The following is an 18,240-nucleotide window of genomic DNA, read 5'->3' as shown; positions in this document are numbered from 1 at the left end:
TAATGAACATAGATGTAAAAATCCTCAACAAAATTCTTGCAAACTGAATCCAGCAGCAAATTAAAAGAATTATACACCATGACCAAGTGGGATTTGTTCCAGGTATGCAAGGATGGTTCAACATGAGAAAATCAGTTAATATAATATACAATATCAACAAATCAAAGTAGAAAAACCACATGATCATCTTGATTGATGCAGAAAAGGCATTTGACAAAATTCAACATCCTTTCTTGATGAAAACACTTCAAAGGATAGGAATGGAAGGAAACTTCCTTAACATGATAAAGGGAATATATGAAAAGCCCATGACTAACGTCATCCTCAGTGGGGAAAGACTGAAAGCTTTTCCCCTAAGATCAGAAACAAGACAAGGATGTCCACTGTCACATTATTAATAATGGTGAATTTGAATAATTATGAACAACATGATGTTATTCAACATTGTGTTAGAAGTTCTTGCCAGAGCAATTAGACAAGAACAAGGAATACAAGGCATCAAAATTGGAAAGGAAGAAGTAAAACTCTCGCTGTTTGCAGATGATATGATACTATATGTTGAAAACCCTGTAAAATTCACAGCAAAGCTACTAGAGCTAATAAATGAGTACAGCAAAGTGGCAGGGTACAAGATCAACACTCAAAAATCAGTAGTGTTTCTATACACTTGTAATGAGCAATTTAAGGAGGAAATCAAGAAAAAAATTCCATTTACAATTGCAACCAAAAGAATGAAATACTTAGAAATAAGTTTAACTAAGAATACAAAAGACCTAAACACAGAAAGCTACAAGAAATTGCTAAAGGAAATCACAGAAGACCAAAATAAATAGAAGGGCATACCATGCTCATGGATTAGAAGGTTAAATATAGTTAAGATGGCAATTCTACCTAAATTGATTTATAGATTCAATGCAATACCAACAAAAAATTCTAAACACTTACTTTGCAGAAATAGAAAAATCAATAACCAAATTTATCTGGAAGGGCAGTTGCCCCAAATAGCTAAAAATATCTTGAGGAAGAAAAATGAAATCGGAGGTCTCATACTACCTAACTTTAAGGCATATTATGAAGGTTCAGTGGTCAAAACAGCATGGCACTGGGATAAAGATAGATTTACTGACCAATGGAATTGAACAGAGTATTTAGATATAGACTCTATAACTATGGACAATTGATCTTTGATAAGATAATCAAGCCAACTCATCTGGCACAGAGCAGCCTCTTCAATAAATGGTGCTTAGAGAACTGGATATCTATAATCAAAATAATGAAAGAGGATCCTTATTTCATACCTTATGCAAAAATTAACTAAAAATGGATTAAGGACCTAAACATTAGTGCTAAGACCATAAAACTTATAGAAGAGAATGTAAGGTTGCATGCTATGAGCTATGTTCAAAAGGAAACCATCATCACTACCATAGCAACAGCAGAGGTAGATAATGGGGGGAGGGAAAAGAGTTAAGAGGAAGTTTAGATTTCCTATTTGGTGAGGGTGTGTTTATTGTTTCTCTTTCGCTTGGGAACAATAAAATTATCTAAATTTGAGAATGTTGATAGACTGTGGATTTGGGCCCTATACATGATGCCCGATGAATGCAGGTGGCTGAAGGATGCACTGACTGAGAAGTTGATTGGTGAATGATGGTGTATACTTATGAACAAAGGTTTTGCTGCTACAAAAAGGAACAAAGTTGTGAGGCATGCAATGATGTGAATGAACATGTGGGACATTTGGTGAGACAAATAAGCCAGAAACAAAAGAACAAGAATGGTGTGGTCACCTTTAGAAAATGCTTATAAGAAAACAGGGGCCTAGATTGTAAGCTTTTAGGGCAGACACATTAAATCTGGAGTGATGAGTAGTATTTCTGGATTTTGAAAGGCTGCTTTATATATATAAAACCTGATATTTAGGGATAAGAATAAAGCAAAACAGGTTGGGATTAAAGCAATTCAGAACATAGGGGTAAGGAAGACAGTGTTTATATTTTAGAACCACACATACTCTTGAGACCAATGGAAGGAAGTTTTATTTGGTCTGGAACTGAAATTTTCTGTAGTGCATAATCTAATTAAACCTACCCATATAGCTCATTCGAACAATTGAAACACAGGAGCACAGAACAAGAAAGAGGTCCTTTAATCCTGTATAGATTATTGTAATGCCTGGATTCATCCTAGAGTATATTAAGCAGATAATCAAAAAGTATTGGCAAAGTCCCGTGAGAGATGGGAGAAAGAATATGGAACTATTAAGCCTTACCATCAGGGAATCCTTTGATACTGTGTCAAACTTCAGTGACACCCAAATCCATAGGCCATGCCCTTGATCATGAGATTTACTCTTGTGAGGTTTATGTAGGTAGTGTGGAAGCTTAGACTACCTATAGGTATGCCTATGAGTTGCTTCTGGAGGATGTCTTTTGCTGCTCAGATGTGGCCTCAATCTAAGCCCAGCTCTGCAAATGAAATCATTGCCCTCCCCACTACGTGGGACATGACATCTAGGAATGAAAATCTCCCTGCTGATGTGGGAGATGACTTCCAGGGATGAATCCAGACCTGGCACCATGGGATCAACAATTCCATCCTGACCAAAAGGGGGAAAAGAAAGTATAACTAGTAAAGTATCAGTGGCAGAGAGAGTTCAAATAGGGTCGAGTTGCTACTCTGGAGGTTGCTCTTACACAAGCTTCAGTTAGACCTTGCTACCTATCATAACCTACCAACTCCCAACCAGGACCATTCCTGCCAATACTAAAGAACACCTAGGGCAATATATAAGATTCTACGAAGTTCCAACACTAGAGTAACTTTTCAGAAACCTATAACACCCAGGTGAGTCCTTGGTCCAGATAAGTCCTGAAACCTAGCCCAAGCCCTCCAGAACATCATATAGTTCCATCTCCCTACCCCATATTAGTGACAGACCCTTCCAGTATGAAAAATTTAGAATTGCCATAGCCCAAACACCCCTAAAGAGAGGTATGGAAAGATCAAAGGTGATGATGAGTTATACAGAAAAGATAGGATTTAACAAATGAATATGAATCCTGAATCATTAAATTGATATCTCTTTTAGTCTCCAGTATTTTAGAGCAGCTAGAAGTAAAAACCTAAAATTGTGAAATTGTACCATGTCAAACTCTGAAATATGTTCTACAACTTATTGTGGTACTGTGCTTTGAAACTTATAGCTTTTTTGTATACATGTTGTTTTTCATAAAAAAAGAAGGAAAAAAAGTTGATTGTGGTGGTAAAAAAAATACTTACGCCCTCTAGCCTTGTATATTCTGGAGCAGCTAGAAGGAAAAATATGAGAGACTCATATGGCAGCCCATGAGAAACTGAGATCTGTCCTCTAACTACTTATTGAAGAGTGCTTTGAAAACTATTGCTTTTTATTTCTTTGCTTTGTATATATGTTATACTATACAATAAAAAAGTTAAAAATAAAAAAGCATACAATACACCCATTAAAAGTTATGTTTTGAAAAATATTTTTAAAAATGTGTCCTTATTCCTCCTTAAGAATTCATGAAGACTGAGCTTGCATATACCTTTCTAATTGGGAGTATATGGTTGAATAAAATGGGGTATAGAGATGCTTATTTGTGGTGAATATTCTTCATGGAAGTTAGTCCTAGGCTTGCTTTTTGTTGTCTGCTCAATGAAAACACTGGGATTTATGTTAAAGATTGATATCATAACTCATTTCTTTCTAGAGCCTCATTATACCAAAAGGATCAAATGGCTTTAATCCAGATTAACAAAATTATTTCATCCTCTATTTTGGTGCTTTTCATTTTCTCTGGTGAGTGATTTTTTTTTCTCATAGTCAGTGGGAAACTTCTAAACATTCAGTTGCTGAAAAATCATCCATTGTCAACATGGAACTCACTGACTGTCCTGGTGATGATGTTTTACTGGAACCCCTGGTCATCACTGATGGGGTAGGGTGCTTTTAAAGACCACTAAACTTGGATTTGGGAATAGATATATTGAATTTGATTCTAAGATCTACCCCATGACTGTCAAATACTTTCATATTAGTCATTGCTCTTATTAGACATCAATGTTCTCATCTATTAAATGGTGAAATTACCTGTTTTTCACAGTTTTTCTCGAGTCATATAAATTATACTGAAAGTGTTTGAAATGTAGCTAGAATCACAGTAGACATAAATGAAAGCTTACTAATTTAATGTGTGGAGTTTTCTGGGCCATTGAAATCCGGCTGGCTCACAGAGACATGACCACAAATGCATACTCATAATTTTTATTTTCAGAGAATAAACTTATTTATTATATAACTAGATGGCTTCTTAAAAAAGAATGAGTCATTTGTTTTTAACTCTCTGCTCTGATTACAGGTGCTGTCCCTGGAATTCCAGCAAATATAGATTTCCCTCCGGTAAACATTCAGTTTGATGATTAAAAATGCAAGCATTTGTCCTTGATATGGCATCTGAATACATGATTATATATGTTATTTTCTTCAGCTGTATAATGTCAGAAGTACAAATAGAGGCATGAAATACCAAGATTGGGTCAGAGCTGGGCTATTTGAGAAAGTGTGTGAGGACAAGAGGGGTGGTGGTATGTGTTGGAGAAATAAGGGTCAAGTAAACTAAATATAACAGTTATAGAGTAATACAGATGTTGACCAAATTAGCCTGTCACTCAGAGCAAAAGAACAGAGGACAAGAAAAAGCTAACAGACTTCATGTGAGATTGAGAGATTAAGCAGTTTGTATCAGTTAGATTGCAGATTAGTCTTTTTTGCAATAAAACAATTTCAATTACTAACAAAAGGTTTTTTGTAAGAGGCATAGATTTTAAAAGGAAGGAAGTGCCTACAGAGTGGGAGAAGGAGCACCAGCATTCACAGATGCTCTTTTATGAGGGAAACTAAGCTTGTTGAAGAAATGGCTTGTTGTTTTTGTAACACACTGGATTAAAGGGACCAAGGTGAAGATGGCCTGAAGAAACAGGGAGATGTCAGGGTGTGTGTGTGGAGAGACTTTTAAGATTAGGGTGTTGATTCTATGAAAAAATGGGAAGTGTTTACAGCGAGGTGCAGCATTTCAACATAAACTCTTTGGACTCACATCAGACCACCTAGATAGATGCTATAATTGTCATGAAGAGATGATGACAGCTTAGACTAGAGTAGTGGAAATAGAAATAAAGAATCTTTGAATGGTTTGTGGATCTGATTCTTTTATTCATTCATTTAAACTAGATTACTTTCTATGTGCCAGGAAGCAGTCTAGTATGCAAATAATCAAAGAAAGTCTAAGAAAGTTCTATGTAACAGAATGCACAGTCTGTAGCAGATGGTATTCTTATTTTATTACTATGGTTTTTATTTTGTTGTTGATATTTTATCTTAAAATTTCTTGTTTTTATAGCCTAACTGTAACAGTAACAAGTACATGAACCCAGTAATGGCTTGTACCAGGGAATACTTTCCTCTGTGTGGATCAGATGGCAAGACATACAGCAATGTTTGTTATTTTTGCATGGCAGTTAGGTAAGAAATAAATTTGTATATGCGCTTTCTCTGTGTTTTAATATCACATTCAAAAATAGGAGAATTGATACTGACATTTAAAGAATTTAGGCATAAGATCTATGGTCATTCAATGTAAAGGAATCACTAGTGCTGAAGGTAGTTTTGTTGTGGAGCTACTTTTATAGTTATTTTATTGCATGTAATATCTAAATTAATTAAATGTAATGAAGCTAACAATAATCATAGATTAATCACTTCCCCTCAAGACAAATTTTGGCTGTGATTTTATTAAAATCATATTATGAATATATTCACTATGAAAGTATTCTGTTGTTTCTATCTATAGGACACATTTCTTCTAGTTTTGTTACTTTATTTTTTCATGCGAGAATAAAGTATAAAGTTTAGGAAGCTACCTCCTATTACTAGGTCTTGAAGATGTTTCCCTACATTTTCTTCTAGAAGATTTATGGTGCTAGTTCTTATATTTAGGTGTTTGATCCACTTTGAGTTAATTTTTTATAAAGTGTGAGGTAAGGGTCCTGTTTCATTCTTTTGGCTATTGATATCCAGTTCTCCCATGCCCAGTTATTGAAAAGACTATTTTGTCCCAGTGCAGTGAATTTGGGGGCTTTGTCAAATATCAGTTGACCATAGATTTGGTGGTCTATTTCTGCACTCTCCATTCAATTCCATTGGTCAATACTTCTGTCTTTGTGCCAGCAGCATGCTGTTTGACCACTGTGGCTTTATAATAAGTTTTAAAATCAGGAAGTGTTAATCCTCCCACTCATACTCTTTTTTAGGATGCTTTTAGCTATTCAGTGTCTGTTTCCCTTCCAGATGAATTTGGTAATTAGCTTTTCGAAATCTTCAAAGTAGGTTGTTAGAATTTTGATTGGTACTGTGTTGAATCTGTAGATCAATTTGGGTAGAATTGACATCTTAACTATATTTAGCCTTCCTATCCATGAGCAGGGAATGTCTTTCCACCTATTTAGATCCTCTTTGATTTCTTTTAGCAATGTTACGTAGTTTTCTGTGTACAGTCCTTTATGTCCCTAGTTAAGTTCATTCCTAAGTACTTGATTCTTTTAGTTGCTATTTTGAATGTATTTTTTTCCTTAACTGACTCCTCACCTAGGTCATTGCCTGTGTATACAAATCTTACTGATTTTTGCACATCAATTTTATATCCCACCACCTTGCCAAATTTATTAGCTCAAGTAACTTTGTTGTAGATTTCTCAGGATCTTCCAAGTATAGTATCACGTCATTTGTAAATAATGACAGTTTTACTTCTTCCTTTCCTATTTGGATACCTTTTGTTTCTTTTTCCTGCCTTTGAATAATGTTGATGTTTTTAAATTTACAAAGACCTGTTTTGTGCCCCAGAATATGATATATCCTGGAGAATGTTCCATAAGTACTAGAGAAGAATGTATATCCTTGTGCTTTGGGGTACAATGACCTATTTATGTCTGTTAGGTCTAATTCATTTATCAAGTTGTTTAACTTCCCTATTTCTATTGATCTTCTGTCTAGTTGGTCTATCTATAGAAGAGAGTGGTGTACTGAAATCTCCTACTATTGTTATTGAAACATCTACTGCTCCCTTCAGTTTTGCCAATGTCTGTCTCATGTACTTTGGAGCTCCTTGAATGGGAGCATAAATATTTATGATTATTATTTCTTCTTGGTGAATTGCCCCTTTTATTAATATATAGTGTCCTTTGTCTCTTATAATGTCTTTACATTTAAAGTCTATTTTTTCCAATATTAGGATAGCTACTCCTGCTTTCTTTTGGTTACAACTTTTCCATTTTTTCACTTTCAATCTATTTGTATCTTTGTGTCTAAAATGAGTCTCTTGCAAGTAGTACATAGGCAGATTATATTTCTTAATCCATTCTGCCAATCTGTATCTTTTAATTGGCAAGTTTCGTCCATTAACATTCAAAGTTATCACTAAAAAGGCATTTCTTGAATCTACCATCTTATCTTTAGGATTTTACTTGTCAGATCTATATATAATTTTCCCTCTTTTTCTTTTTATCCTTTAAATTACCCTTACTGATAGTTTTCAATTCTATACCCTCCTCCAGAACTCCCTTTCCTGTCTTTCTTTTTCCCCCCACTGGAAGAAGTCACTTTAGTATTTCTTGTAGGGTTGGTCTCTTGTTGACAAATTCTTTCAGGATTTGGTTGTCTGTGAAAATTTTAATCTCTCCCTCAGTTTTTGAAGGATAATTTGGCTGGGTACAGAATTCTTGGCTGAAAATTTTTCTCTTTCAGCATCTTTTTTTTTTTATTAACGGAAAGAAAAAAAACAAAGAAATTAACACAACATTTAGAAATCATACCATTCTACATATGCACTCAGTAATTCTTAACATCATCACATAGATGCATGATCATTGTTTCTTAGTACATTTGCTTCGGTTTAGAGGAACTAGCAACACAACAGAAAGAGATATAAAATGTTAATATAAAGAAAAGAAATAAAAGTAGTAGTAATAGTAAAAAACAACAACAACAAACAAACCATCAAGCAAACAAAAACAAAAAAAAACCCTATAGCTCAGATGCAGCTTCATTCAGTATTTTAACATGATTACTTTACAATTAGGTATTATTGTGCTGTCCATTTTTGAGTTTTTGTATCTAGTCCTGTTGCACAGTCTGTATCCCTTCAGCTTCAATTACACATTGTCTTACCCTGTTTCTAACTCCTGCTGAACTCTGTTACCAATGACATATTTCAAGTTTATTCTCGAATGTCCGTTCACATCAGTGAGACCATACAGTATTTGTCCTTTAGTTTTTGGCTGGATTCACTCAGCATAATATTCTCTAGGTCCATCCATGTTATTACATGGTTCATAAGTTTATCTTGTCTTAAAACTGCATAATATTCCATCGTATGTATATACCACAGTTTGTTTAGCCACTCTTCTGTTGATGGAGATTTTGGCTGTTTCCATCTCTTTGCAATTGTAAATAACGCTGCTATAAACATTGGTGTGCAAATGTCCGTTTGTGTCTTTGCCCTTAAGTCCTTTGAGTAGATACCTGGCAATGGTATTGCTGGGTCGTATGGCAATTCTATATTCAGCTTTTTGAGGAACCGCCAAACTGCCTTCCACAGTGGTTGCACCCTTTGACATTCCCACCAACAGTGGATAAGTGTGCCTCTTTCTCCGCATCCTCTCCAGCACTTGTCATTTTCTGTTTTGTTGATAATGGCCATTCTGGTGGGTGTGAGATGATATCTCATTGTGGTTTTGATTTGCATTTCTCTAATGGCCAGGGACATTGAGCATCTCTTCATGTGCCTCTTGGCCATCCGTATTTCTTCTTCTGGTAGGTGTCTGTTTAAGTCTTTTTCCCATTTTGTAATTGGGTTGGCTGTCTTTTTGTTGTTGAGTTGAATAATCTCTTTATAAATTCTGGATACTAGACCTTTATCTGATATGTCGTTTCCAAATATTGTCTCCCATTGTGTAGGCTGTCTTTCTACTTTCTTGATGAAGTTCTCTGATGCACAAAAGTGTTTAATTTTGAGGAGCTCCCATTTATTTATTTCCTTCTTCAGTGCTCTTGCTTTAGGTTTAAGGTCCATAAAACCACCTCCAGTTGTAAGATCCATAAGATATCTCCCAACATTTTCCTCTAACTGTTTTATGGTCTTATACCTAATGTTTAGATCTTTGATCCATTTTGAGTTAACTTTTGTATAGGGTATGAGAGATGGGTCTTCTTTCATTCTTTTGCATATGGATATCCAGTTCTCTAGGCAGCATTTATTGAAGAGACTGCTCTGTCCCAGGTGAGTTGGCTTGACTGCCTTATCAAAGATCAAATGTCCATAGATGAGAGGGTCTATATCTGAGCACTCTATTCGATTCCATTGGTCGATATATCTATCTTTATGCCAATACCATGCTGTTTTGACCACTGTGGCTTCATAATATGCCTTAAAGTCAGGCAGCGCGAGACCTCCAGCTTCGTTTATTTTCCTCAAGATGTTTTTAGCAATTCGGGGTACCCTGCCCTTCCAGATAAATTTGCTTATTGGTTTTTCTATTTCTGAAAAATAAGTTGTTGGGATTTTGATTGGTATTGCATTGAATCTGTAAATCAATTTAGGTAGGATTGACATCTTAACTATATTTAGTCTTCCAATCCATGAACACGGTATGCCCTTCCATCTATTTAGGTCTTCTGTGATTTCTTTTAACAGTTTTTTGTAGTTTTCTTTATATAGGTTTTTTGTCTCTTTGGTTAAATTTATTCCTAGGTATTTTATTCTTTTAGTTGCGATTGTAAATGGGATTCGTTTCTTGATTTCCGCCTCAGCTTGTTCATTACTAGTGTATAGAAAAGCTACAGATTTTTGAATGTTGATCTTGTAGCCTGCTACTTTGCTGTACTCATTTATTAGCTCTAGTAATTTTGTTGTGGATTTTTCTGGGTTTTCTACATATAGTATCATATCGTCTGCAAACAGTGATAGTTTTACTTCTTCCTTTCCAATTTTGATGCCTTGTATTTCTTTTTCTTGCCTAATTGCTCTGGCTAGAACTTCCAACACAATGTTGAATAATAGTGGTGATAGTGGACATCCTTGTCTTGTTCCTGATCTTAGGGGGAAAGTTTTCAATTTTTCCCCATTGAGGATGATATTAGCTGTGGGTTTTTCATATATTCCCTCTATCATTTTAAGGAAGTTCCCTTGTATTCCTATCTTTTGAAGTGTTTTCAGCAGGAAAGGATGTTGAATCTTGTCAAATGCCTTCTCTGCATCAATTGAGATGATCATGTGATTTTTCTGCTTTGATTTGTTGATATGGTGTATTACATTAATTGATTTTCTTATGTTGAACCATCCTTGCATACCTGGGATGAATCCTACTTGGTCATGATGTATAATTCTTTTAATGTGTTGTTGGATACGATTTGCTAGAATTTTATTGAGGATTTTTGCATCTGTATTCATTAGAGAGATTGGTCTGTAGTTTTCTTTTTTTGTAATATCTTTGCCTGGTTTTGGTATGAGGGTGATGTTGGCTTCATAGAATGAATTAGGTAGTTTTCCCTCCACTTCGATTTTTTTGAAGAGTTTGAGGAGAGTAGGTACTAATTCTTTCTGGAATGTTTGATAGAATTCACATGTGAAGCCGTCTGGTCCTGGACTTTTCTTTTTAGGAAGCTTTTGAATGACTGACTCAATTTCTTTACTTGTGATTGGTTTGTTGAGGTCGTCTATTTCTTCTTGAGTCAAAGTTGGTTGTTCATGTCTTTCCAGGAACCTGTCCATTTCATCTAAATTGTTGTATTTATTAGCGTAAAGTTGTTCATAGTATCCTGTTATTACCTCCTTTATTTCTGTGAGGTCAGTAGTTATGTCTCCTCTTTCATTTCTAATCTTATTTATTTGCATCCTCTCTCTTCTTCTTTTTGTCAATCTTGCTAAGGGCCCATCAATCTTGTTGATTTTCTCATAGAACCAACTTCTGGTCTTATTGATTTTCTCTACTGTTTTCATGTTTTCAATTTCATTTATTTCTGCTCTAATCTTTGTTATTTCTTTCCTTTTGCTTGCTTTGGGATTAGTTTGCTGTTCTTTCTCCAGTTCTTCCAAGTGGACAGTTAATTCCTGCATTTTTGCCTTTTCTTCTTTTCTGATAAAGGCATTTAGGGCAATAAATTTCCCTCTTAGCACTGCCTTTGCTGCGTCCCATAAGTTTTGATATGTTGTGTCTTCATTTTCATTTGCCTCTAGGTATTTACTAATTTCTCTTGCAATTTCTTCTTTGACCCACTTGTTGTTTAAGAGTGTGTTGTTGAGCCTCCATGTATTTATGAATTTTCTGGCCCTCCGCCTATTATTGATTTCCAACTTCATTCATTTATGATCCGAGAAAGTGCTGTGTATGATTTCAATCTTTTTAAATTTGTTAAGACTTGCTTTGTGACCCAGCATATGGTTTATCTTTGAGAATGATCCATGAGCACTTGAAAAAAAGGTGAATCCTGCTGTTGTGGGATGTAATGTCCTATAAATGTCTGTTAAGTCAAGCTCATTTATAGTAATATTCAGGTTCTCTATTTCTTTATTGATCCTCTGTGTAGATGTTCTGTCCATTGATGAGAGTGGTGAATTGAAGTCTCCAACTATTATGGTATATGTGTCTATTTCCCTCTTCAGTGTTTGCAGTGTATTCCTCACGTATTTTGGGGCATTCTGGTTCGGTGCGTAAATATTTATGATTGTTATGTCTTCTTGCTTAATTGTTCCTTTTAATAGTATATAGTGTCCTTCTTTGTCTCTTTTAACTGTTTTACATTTGAAGTCTAATTTGTTGGATATTAGTGTAGCCACTCCTGCTCTTTTCTGGTTGTTGTTTGCATGAAATATCTTTTCCCAACCTTTCACTTCCAACCTATATTTATCTTTGGGTCTAAGATGTGTTTCCTGTAGACAGCATATAGAAGGATCCTGTTTTTAAATCCATTCTGCCAGTCTATGTCTTTTAATTGGGGAATTCAGTCCATTAACATTTAGAGTTATTACTGTTTGGATAATATTTTCCTCTACCATTTTGCCTTTTGTATTATATATATCATATCTGACTTTCCTTCTTTCTACACTTTTCTCCATGTCTCTCTCTTCTGTCTTTTTGTATCTGACTCTAGTGCTTCCTTTAGTATTTTTTGCAGAGCTGGTCTCTTGGTCACAAATTCTCTTAGTGACTTTTTGTCTGAGAATGTTTTAATTTCTCCCTCATTTTTGAAGGACAATTTTGCTGGATATAGGAGTCTTGGCTGGCAGTTTTTCTCTTTTAGTAACTTAAATATATCATCCCACTGTCTTCTAGCTTCCATGGTTTCTGCTGAGAAATCTACACATAGTCTTATTGGGTTTCCCTTGTATGTGACGGATTGTTTTTCTCTCGCTGCCTTCAAGATCCTCTCTTTCTCTTTGACCTCTGACATTCTAACTAGTAAGTGTCTTGGGGAACGCCTATTTGTGTCTAATCTCTTTGGGGTGCGCTGCACTTTTTAGATCTGTAATTTTAGGTCTTTCATAAGAGTTGGGAAATTTTCAGTGATAATTTCTTCCATTAGTTTTTCTCCTCCTTTTCCCTTCTCTTCTCCTTCTGGGATACCCACTACACGTATATTTGTACAGTTCACATTGTCCTTGAGTTCCCTGATACCTTGTTCAAATTTTTCCATTCTTTTCTGGATAGTTTCTGTTTCTTTTTGGAATTCAGATGTTTCATCCTCCAAATCACTAATTCTATCTTCTGTTTCTTTAAATCTGTCATTGTAGGTATCCATTGTTTTTTCCATCTTTTCTACTTTATCTTTCACTTCCATAAGTTCTGTGATTTGTTTTTTCAGTTTTTCTATTTCTTCTTTTTGTTCAGCCCATGTCTTCTTCATGTCCTCCCTCAATTTATCGATTTCGTTTTTGAAGAGGTTTTCCATTTCTGTTCGTATATTCAGCATTAGTTGTTTCAGCTCCTGTATCTTATTTGAACTATTGGTTTCTTCGTTTGACTGGGCCATATGTTCAATTTTCTGAGCGTGATCCATTATCTTCTGCTGGCGTCTGGGCATTTAGTCAGATTTCCCCGGGTGTTCGACCCCACAGGTTGAAAGATTTTTCTGTGCAATCTCTGGGTTCTGTTCTTCCTATCCTGCCCAGTAGGTGGCGCTCGTGGCACACGCCTGTCTGTGGGTTCCACCAGCGAAAGTTGCTGTGGGTCCCTCAACTCTGGAAAACTCTCGCTGTAGGGGAGGTTCGGCAACCGAAGCGTCTTGGAAGAATGCCAGCCGGCCCGGGGTTCCAAACGCGGGGAGGGTCGCCGGCCGTCGCAGCACAGGAGAGCGTCCGGCCAAATTAGCCAGTCGGCCCGGGGCACCAAGCGTGGCGGGAGGGCGCCAGCTGTCGCAGCCCGGGAGAGTGCACTGTTCCCAGCCGACGGGGGAGTCACGTGTTTGGAAGGGATCCCCCGGTCACTGTTCTCCGCAGTCTGGGGATTTCCGACCCAACTATCTCAGTTGTTCTGGGGGGCCTCGTGTGGTGGGGGCACCAGCCGCCGCGGCCTAAGGGGACCGCCTGTCCAATTCTACCAGCTGGCCCAGGAAGGTGGAAGGGGGGGACTCCGGTCGCTTGCCGTCCCACCCAGGAATGCCCGTGCCCCTTGGTGATCTCACCGGAGCTGGTTCTCCCAGATAGTCAGCCGTTCCAGGATGGGGTACGCTGTCCCTTTGATCTCCCTCGTGGCTCCGGGAGCTGCTCTGTATTATCTCCACTCCCCCAGTAGCTGTTCTGGAGGAGGACAGGTGAGGGCGGCGAGGCTGTCGAGGCTGGTGGCGGAGGAGCACGGTGAAGGCGGGGGAAGAGGGCACCATGGTGGTTGGAGAGCAGCCGGAGCAGGAGGGGGAGGAGAGGGGAGAAGGAGGGCGGGCGGCTCGGCTGCTGCGGGGCGTGGGCGCCGTGCGGCGGGCCGGCGGAGAAAGAGGGGGGAGAAGGAGGGCGGGCGGCTCGGCTGCTGCGTGGCGTGGGCGGCGGGCCGGCGGAGAAAGAGAGGGGAGAAGGAGGGCGGGCGGCTCGGCTGCTGCGGGGCGTGGGCGCCGCTCGGCGGGCCGGCGGAGAAAGAGAGGGGAGAAGGAGGGCGGGTGGCTCGGCTGCTGCGGGGCGTGGGCGCCGCGCGGCGAGCCGGTGGAGAAAGAGAGGGGAGAAGGAGGGCGGGCGGCTCGGCTGCTGCGGGGCGTGGGCGCCGCGCTCTTTCAGCATCTTTAATATATCATACCACTGCCTTCTCACCTCCATGTGTAGTCCGAACTCAGTCTTATGTGGTTTCCCTTATATGTAGTAGATTGTTTTTCTCTTGCTGCTTTCAGGATTTTGTGGTTTTCTTCAACATTTGACAGACTGATTAGTATGTGTCTTGTGGAAGGCCTGTTTGCATTTATTCTATTTGGAGTTCATTGAACTTTTTTGATTTGTGTATTTATATCCTTTATAAGAGTTGGGAAGCTTTCCCCCATTATATCCTTCAATAATCTTCCTAGTCCTTTACTCTTCTCTTCTCCTTCTGGGACACCACTGATTCTTCTATTTGTGTGCTTTGTTTTGTCCATCATTTCCCCTAGATCCAATTCAAATTTTTCCATCTTTTCTTGCCATTTGCTGTTTTGAGTGTTTGAAATCAGTTGTCCTGCCTTTTAGTACACTTATTCTTTCTTCTGCCTCTTCAAATCTGCTGTTGTGTGTCTTGAGTATATTTTTGATTTGGTCTACAACATAATCTCTGTGATAGCTGCTGTTTTTCTATTTATTCTTTCAAATTCCTCTTTATGCTTTTCTAGTGTCTGTTTGATCCCCTTTATGCCATTAGCCATCCCATTCATTTTATTTTGTAGAGTTGTATGAACATCTTTGATTAGTTGTTCCCAAGCCTGTATCTCCTCCGGTGTTTTAATTTGGTCATTAGGTTGGATGCATCTGCCTGCATCATGGCATGTTTAGTGATCTGCTGTTGTCTTTGAGGTATGTAAATATCTTGATAGGTTTACTTTGGAAGTTGATTTCCTTCAGTAGTCTAAAGTTTTGAATTTGTGGGATGGATGTGGTACAGGGCAGGACACAAACAGTGCAGTGATGTGTTGCAGTGCAGGTATACACACCTGTTGGGGATGCCATGCTGGTGTCTCTGAGCATGGAGTGCAGGTCGCGGGGCTGTGGACATGTGGTATGATAACCGAGGGTATGGGGTGCACAGTTCAGGCAGACCTTGGAGCACAGGAGCAGGATGTGGGTGGGTGTGTGGAGTGTGGGGGTCATGGGTATCAGGATGTAGGGTACGTGGCACAGAGGTCAGGGCACTTGGGGGGTGGCAGTGTGTGGGTGTGCCCTCATGCAAGGAAGGGGAGGGATCCAAGAGATCCTGGGTGTGGGTGTGTAGGGTCAGGTACAGTTCATTGGGGTTTTGGGACATGGGTTAGGGGTGGTGGTGCCAGGTGGTCAGTGCCCTGGCATGAGTGGACAGGGGTGGAGAAGGCTGGTACAGGTGTATATGCATGTGCAGGGCAGGGGCTATGTAGCACAGACTCATCTGTAAGACTCTGCCAGGTGTGGGAGCAGGGCCCTGTGCTGGGGCTGGGTAGGCAAATGTGCATGTATGTGGGTCAGGGAGTAGCAGACAAGGGTCAAGAATGGGTACCTGGCGGTGGGGAGGATGTGGCTATGCTGGTGTTCAGCTCTGGAGGGTGGGGCCCTGGTATGCGCTAGTCTAGGGGGTCAGGCCCTGTGTGTGCATGCACAGAGCTCAGGGGCTGTGGGCTGGGGTTACACTTTGGTGGGCTGGGGTTGTGTGGCCCAGCTGCAGAGGTCAGCACTTGCCCAGGGCTGGGGGACATGGCTGTGGGGTGAGACTGCGGGCTGTGTACGTGCGTGGATCTGGGAGGGCCATAAACTGATGTACAGGTGTGCAGAGCTCAGGGGGGCAGGGTGGGGTTGCACGACTCTCTGAGCTGGGGGCTGGTATAACCTGCATATGAAGGTAAGTGCCTGAAGCCTTTTTTATACTAGTGACAACCTGCAGGGACATTGAGGGGGAGGTGGGTCTTGGGACAGGCAGGGTGACTGTGCTTGTGCAGGAGATGCAGGGTGGGCCGGCGCAGGTGCATGTGCACTTGGGGTGTGGATGGCTAAGTAGGGATGCTTGAAGCGTGGGGGTGGGGTTCAGGTGCGTGAGGTATGGGTGAGTCGTGGGTTGCCAGACTGCACCAGTGAGGGTAGCATGTTCAAGGAACATGGCTTGGCTTCCTAGTCCCCATCTCCCTATCTCCCCATCCATGCACTCCTGAGAGCTCCAGGTTTCTATTTGGAAAGGGGCACAATGGGCTATTTGCACCAGCCAGGTGGTCTCCTATTCTCTGTGTCTCAAGTCTTCAGCTTTTGCAACCCGGGCCTCCTTATGTGGTGTAGAAGATCCTCCCGGGTCACTTACACCCTGGAATCGCCATCCCAGTAACCTTCTCTTCTCTCCCTAGCTGTTCCTTGGGGCAAGGGTGAACTCGACCTATCCCATTTTACCATCTTCCAAGGCTTCTTTTGTTACTTTTTAATTCATCCATAATTACAAACTACAAGAAGAAACAAAATTGAGATAGAATACTCCAGGTAAAAGAGCATTTTGACATTACATTTATACATTGAACTCTATCTCAGAAAATTCTGCATCTCTTAATTTTAATAAGGCTGATTTTCATAATTTTTTTGATCGAAAGATAAGTATTTTTAAGCCTTATTTAAAAGTAGAATCTACAAAAAGTTACAGCTAGAATCAAAGGATTCATTGTTGTGGAAATGATTAAAAAATATACTGACTTTCTGTAATGTTTAGACAGGGCCACACATATTTCTGATGGACGCTCTAAAATGATAAAAAACATAAAGGTCTGGGATTAGAACAATACACACTCAGTACTTAGGAATAAGAAGAGGGATAAGGAGAGACAACATTAGAGAAAGAAAAGCTTGGGAAACAATTCAGCAGAAGGATGCGTATTGCTGGAGAAAGTGTCAATAGAGAAACTTCAGGCCTCAGAAGCTGGGACACAGAGGTTTTACCCCATTTTTTCCAGAGGTGGGCTATGAGGCCAGAGGGACACCTTTATAAGGAATCAAAGATCAGAAAATATTCAAAACCTGCTTAGAGGGTCAGCCAACCTCTGAGATATATCTCACCAGGATCTGCCCCAATGTATAGCTTGCAAGGCAGACTGAAATTAGTGAAGCCACTGAATCATAGTAGGACAGGATCATGATGTTGAGTCCAAGACAAAAAACAATCATACCCAGCAAAAATTAAACAAACAACCCATCAATTAATCCTGAAGCAAGAAGTATGGCTCTTGTTCTTACAAGTGCTCTTTTTTCAAGTCATTATGTGTGCTTTTGGCAGAAGTACTTTGAGTGAGCATGCATGTGTGATTTCATTAGAGAAGAGAAAGGATAGCTACAGAGTCTGGGCTCTAGAAGGTCCTTGCTCTTTAGGAAATGGAATACAGCATGCTTAGTCCTTTGGTTAGATTTCTATTTGGGGGAATCACATGTCTCTATGTATCCTGTAGGATACTTCATGTAATAATTTACATGTTTTCTTTTTCTTTTTTTAGATGCAGTGGTGGCCAACTTGAATTTAACCATTATTCACCATGTTGATTCTCTGATACAGCTTTATACTGAAATGACTCTACTTATCCTCTCAATTTCACTAATGTTGTAAAGACTTTTTCCTAAATGTCTGGAAAATCAAGATAGCCTATATGTGACCTATAATCTTTGTGCTAATAAATCTCAAGAACTCTTGAATTCAGTATTTCTGACTCTATATGATATTAATTAAATCTCTCTACTTCATTTCCTGTTATGATTTCCTGTAAAAATAACAATCTGATAAATAAAAATGATTAACCATGCAAAAATGTAATTGTCTCTTGCAGGTTATTTTTTTCTCCTTCTTTCAGCTCTTTTTGTGGATGAAAGAACACAATGGAAATTTGAAAGATTTGTTTGCACTTAAGAACCAGTGTGGTGGTTCCTCACGAGGTTAGGGGTAGGTTTGCCATATGATACTAAAACCTCAGTGCCAAGTAAATACCTGGAGGAACTGAGTATGGGGACACAA

At 39.2% G+C, this 18,240-nt stretch overlaps 1 protein-coding gene across 1 annotated transcript in view; it reads left to right on the top strand.

Annotated features, from left to right (window-relative positions):
• Positions 1–18,022, top strand: part of LOC143664306 (uncharacterized) — a 35,917-nt gene extending 17,895 nt beyond the window's left edge. The window contains exons 4-6 of the mRNA XM_077137976.1: positions 4,383–4,423; positions 5,424–5,545; positions 17,729–18,022. Of these exons, the coding sequence (XP_076994091.1) occupies positions 4,383–4,423; positions 5,424–5,545; positions 17,729–17,774 (209 nt within the window). The 3' untranslated portion in view covers positions 17,775–18,022. The remainder of the gene's footprint in view (positions 1–4,382; positions 4,424–5,423; positions 5,546–17,728) is intronic.
• Positions 18,023–18,240: the final 218 nt, after the last annotated feature.

Source organism: Tamandua tetradactyla, chromosome 20 (genome assembly GCF_023851605.1).
Source record: "Tamandua tetradactyla isolate mTamTet1 chromosome 20, mTamTet1.pri, whole genome shotgun sequence".
NCBI classification, from domain to species: domain Eukaryota; kingdom Metazoa; phylum Chordata; class Mammalia; order Pilosa; family Myrmecophagidae; genus Tamandua; species Tamandua tetradactyla.
The sequence above is the reverse complement of the archived record's forward strand: the minus strand, read 5'-3'. Positions and strand labels throughout refer to the sequence as shown.